Raw genomic sequence first — 4,875 nt, forward strand, 5'->3', positions numbered from 1 at the left:
AAACCCAACAACAACAACAAAAACCACACACACACCACGCAATACAATCCCAGAAATCCCTAACTCAGCAGCGCCTCTCAGACAAGTCACCCTATGGCCCAAGAATTGAACTTTAAGTAGTACAGAAAAATTCAGTCTACTTTTTTATTACTATACAAGGACAATGTTTAGATGTGAACCCCTTTGTTATTTCCTATAGTGATACCCCCACTTAACCATCTTGTCCCTTCCATTTGCTTTCCTTCTCAGTTATTCTGCCTCCTTTTCGATTAAAGAAAGGGGCCAAGAATAAGGAATAACAGACAGTAAGGCGATCTTACAATGTCAGAAAATGTATTTGGCTTTTTTTTCTTTTTAAAACAAGTGCATACAAATACAGCTAGAAGCATTTCTGGTTTGCCAAGTGCTCTAAAAAGCAGCGCAAGTCACAGCCTACATTAAACAGTAACTGTCACCAGGATAATAAAGCACAAAGATCTGCTAATAACGTTAACAAAAGAGGAAAATGCCTCTATAAGTACATACCTTTTGTCGTCAAAAAAAAAATATAGAAACACAATGTATTCAAAAAAAATCAAAATTATACAGCCATGTTTATGAAGTCTACATTTCCCTTGTCTTGGATATATATATAGAGAGAGATATATACACAATTCAAGCAGTTTTAGATAAGGGTGATCATTGGGTTTTTCTGAAACTGGAAAAGTCACGAGTCTCTTTCTTTTTTCACTTTCACATCTCCAGCAAGAATGGTCGCAATTTCCCCCTGCATAAAGGCCCAAGGGACATTGGAGCCCACCAGAGGGCATTTCTCCCCACTGGGACAATAGACCTCTCCACTAGCTCCCTGCTGTTTGATGCTTTGTCTGGAGCAAGGAAAGCAAAACTTGTGCGAAGGAACCGAGGGGCACTGTACGAAGTGGGTGTCCTCGAGACGCTCATGGCACAGGGTGCAACACAGTGGGGCACTAGCCGCCAGAGAGGAGTCCGGGAGGCTGGCGGGGTGTACCGGTTCCAGTCCCCCAGTGCTGGACCCCTGGTTCCCCACTTCTCTGGGGCCCAGCCTTCTTTGGTTCATAGAGGATGGGGAAGGTGGACTGTTGCTATTCCTCCTGGTAGTGGAGTGAACTTGGTTGGCATCTTTGGAGGCGTGATTGCCCCCTGCATTGTCTGCTACTAAGATCAGAGCTGCCATGGGGGACTGACCATTCTGAGCCGCTTCTGGCGGTGTGGTCCGGTTGGAATGAGGTGAGACAGTGGGTGGTGGTGGAGACACAAACGGCGTGGGAGTCATGGGGATTTTCATCCCTTCTGTTTGGGTTGTTAACCATGGCTGTGCCTCTCCATTGATCTTGGGAGGACCAACTTCACCTTCCGGTTCTGGGGAAGGTTTCCTCTTCCTCGCTGTACGAGCAACTAGGAACACAAAGAAGTAAAGAAAAAAAGAGGGAAAAAGGATAAATATGTACATGGAGTGACCTTTGAGTCAGGGTCCAGAAAAATCTCACAGCATAAGATTCTTTTTTTTAACATATGATTCTTAATGCATAACCAAATTGTAGGTGTCAGCATATACTGTTTTAAAGCGTCTAACAGGAATACTGATGTGGAAAAAAAAGGATATTGCCACAAAAGGAAACTTATTTAAAATAAACTACATATACAAAAAAACCACACCAGAACATGAAACGTGTGCTTGCTTGCCTCTTTAAAACTGTATCTAGGAAATGATATAAAAACGACAAATGTGTGTACAACAGAGTGGATTGTGCATCTAACTGAATACACGTTTGCTGAACAGGTTAAAAGGTGACTAGGGCCTTCATAACTCCTTTCCCAAGAATGTGCTAGGAAAGGAAAACCCTCTGTCAGTGTCTATCACCCCAGTCTGACTCATCTCTGTTATGCTGCTTCAGCACATGAACACGTTGCCACCTAAGCAATGGTTCCGCCTTATGCAGATCAGGAAGTTGGGTGTTTGTTGTTTCTGGGGGCTGGGGCAAGGTGGCCAAGGAAAGCACCCCCCAAAATCCTCATCCCATTCGCTCCCCGCCCCCCCCCCGAAAACCGTCCACCGTGAGCCAGCAAGGTGCGGCCTACCTGCTTTGGCCCCGTTGGCGCCGTTGGCCTCGAAGCCCAGCATCCTGGTAGGGGCCATGGCCGGCTCCTTCTTGAACTTGCTCTCGAAGGGCCCCGAGTGGCCGTGCTGATGCAGCGCCAGCAGCGTGTCCCGCACCGTCTTAGGCTTGTTCACCCAGTCCTGCTCCCCGGGCCCCCGGCCCTTGCCTCCTCCCTCCCCGCCGAGTTCAGCCGCGCCCGGCACTGAGACGGCAGCCGCGGTGGCCGCCAGGTTGTCCGCGGGACCCCGGTGAGCAGCCTGGGGCTGCTTCTCCTTGGCTGCCTCCCGCGGCTCATGCTCGGTCCCCGCGCCGCCTCCGCCTCCGCCGCCGGACACCGAGCTGGGCCGCTTGTGTCCGCTCAGCTCCGCGGACTGCGCGGGGCCCAGGGGGGGCCCGGCGTTACTGGAGATGGCAGCGAGCGAGGCTGCGGCGGCACGGCCGCCGAGACTCAGAGCCGCGGGAAGCGGCGCGGCGGAGCCGTTCATCAGCGGCACCAGGGTGGGGGGCACCGCGTGGCTGCGCCGCGGGTTGGGGCTCTGGCGGTTGAGCTCGGGCGGCTCCTCCAGCTTGGAGAAGCCATTGGGCACCAGGATGCCGTTCACTTGCTGCTGCTGAGGCGGGGGCGGCGGCTGCTGCTGCGGCTGCGGGGTCGTAGGCCCGCCCGCAGGCTGGCGGCCCGTTCCGTACTCGGAGCCCAGTCTCGGGGGAGCCCGTTCGGCAGTGGCGGCGGCGGGCGCCAGGGGGTAGCGTTCCAGGCCCTGCGGGGCCCGCGAGGCCGCCTCAGCAACGCCGGCAGTGCCGTGGCCCAGCTGCTGCTGCTGCTGCTGTTGCTGCAGGAGGATGTCCTTGGTGGAGAGTGGAGGCGGCTTCGATGCGGCCGCCGTGGCCGAGCCGGGCGGAGAGCGGCCCTCCGGGAAACAGCCGTGCGCCCGCTTGAGCTGCCGCGCCGTCTCGATGACAAACTCGACCCGGTCAGCGCCCTCGTAGTTGACGCAGCCTCGGCATACGGGCTCGGTGAAGTCCCAGATCATGGCCCAGGGCATGCGGGGCAGGTCACACAAGTAACATGACTGCCGCCGGGAAGCGGCCGCCACCGCCACAGCCGCGGTCGACATGTCCGAAGAGGAGGACGAAGAGGAGGAGGTGGAGGTGGTGGTGGTGGTGGTGGAGGAGGAGGAGGAGGAGGAGGAGGAGGCGCCGCCGCCCCCCGCCGGCAACACACGCACCCTCCCCCCCCTCCAACCCCGCAACTCCCCGACCAGCGGAGGCGGCGGCAGCGGTGGCTGGGGCTGCAGCGGCGGTCGAGGCAAACCCCGGGAAACCTTGGGCCCCGTGCAGCGCTCCCAGTGCAAAAGAGGCGGGGGGCGGGGAGGAAAAGGGTACAGCCGAGGCGGCAGCAGGTCCCCTCTGCCCGTGCGGGCCGGTCGGGGGCTGTTGTAGGCCGGCTGGGGTTGCAGCAGCAAGGTCCTGGAGTCTGTGCAAGCTGAGGCTGCAGCAGGTCTCCAGACCGGTGCAAACACCGGACGCGTTGGTGCAGGGGAGTGCAGCAGGTCTTCGGGGCCGGTGCTAAGCGAGGAAAAGGGGGTGGGGATGTAGAGGGGGGCGGGGGGAAGGGAGAGGGGTGGGTGATGTGGTGCAGCCGCCGAGGGTAGCTAGCCCGAGTGGCGGTGCATGCCGCACCAAGGTGGCAGAGTCAGCGTGGAGTTACTATGCAGCGCGGCTCTCCGAGTCAGTCGTCCCTCACAACTACAGCTGCTTCTGCCGCCGTCGCCTCCACCACCTACTGCTTCCCCCAGACGCTGGCGTCACCGCCCAGCCCCAGCTACCGCCGCTACTGCCTCCGCTGCCTCTGCCGCTGCCTCTGCCTCTGCCGCTGTTGCTGCTGCTGCCGCTGCTGCTGTTGCTGCTGCTGCCGCCGCGGCTGCTCCACTTCTACAGACTTGATTCTTCGACAGCCTCCGAAGGCGCCTGCGCGTTAGGGTCCCCCTCCTTTCTCGCCGTCTCTCTCTCTCTCTCTCTCTCTTTTTTTTCCCTCTTTTTTTTCTCTCTTTCTCCCTCCCAGTGCTGTGCTCATTGAACTTCTGCCAAGATAACAAGAGCTGCAAGAAGAACCAGCTTCTTGCTCCGAGCGCTGGCTTGTCAGCAGCCGTTGAAGGGGGAGGGAAGCGTTTAGGGAGGAGCAGAAAGTCTTTCCAATGTGAATGTGATGCAAATGTTGTTTTTCTTTTCCTTCACTTTCTTCCCTCCCCCCCCCGCCCCGCGCAACACCCCCTTCACTTTGCTCGCCTTCTACGCTATATTGACATATCAGTCAGGATATTTTCAAAAGTCCTTTTGGCCCACATCACGCTTAAAGGGCAATCCACACCCCCACCCCTCCGCAGCCCCTAAGCTTTGCCACTTTGGAGTCTGTTAATCACATCAAGGTGGCCGTTTTGTTTATGTTTGGGACGGTTTATAGAATCACGTTTTAAACTTATGCATGGTACTTGAACTGTGGGTTCAAAAACCTCAAAGAAGGCTGCATTATAAATAAGAATTTGTTCCGGGTTGCATTTATAGAAAATATTTTTACTTCCATTTGATTTAAGAAAATGAAACGTAAGAACTTTTACTGACAAAAGACGGGCTTAAAAATACCTACCTATCTTAATATGCTTATGTTTGCTATTTTTCATTGGTTTCCATGTGGGGAGGGAAAAGGAATGCTGTGCAAACAAAATGCATTAACAACCCTTTTCTAGTGTAACTTGCA

At 55.3% G+C, this 4,875-nt stretch overlaps 1 protein-coding gene across 1 annotated transcript; it reads right to left on the reverse strand.

Moving 5' to 3' along the window:
- Positions 1–316: 316 nt before the first annotated feature.
- Positions 317–3,752, reverse strand: IRF2BP2 (interferon regulatory factor 2 binding protein 2). Its single transcript, XM_021000423.2, has 2 exons — positions 2,101–3,752; positions 317–1,416 (listed from the first exon to the last, which is right to left on the reverse strand). Exons 1-2 carry the CDS (start codon positions 3,233–3,235, stop codon positions 707–709), a joined length of 1,845 nt encoding a protein of 614 aa, XP_020856082.1. The 5' UTR covers positions 3,236–3,752; the 3' UTR covers positions 317–706.
- Between the last annotated feature and the right edge of the window lie 1,123 nt (positions 3,753–4,875).

This window comes from Phascolarctos cinereus, unplaced genomic scaffold (assembly GCF_003287225.1).
Source record: "Phascolarctos cinereus isolate Bilbo 61053 unplaced genomic scaffold, phaCin_HiC Scaffold_5;HRSCAF=322, whole genome shotgun sequence".
Lineage (NCBI taxonomy): Eukaryota > Metazoa > Chordata > Mammalia > Diprotodontia > Phascolarctidae > Phascolarctos > Phascolarctos cinereus.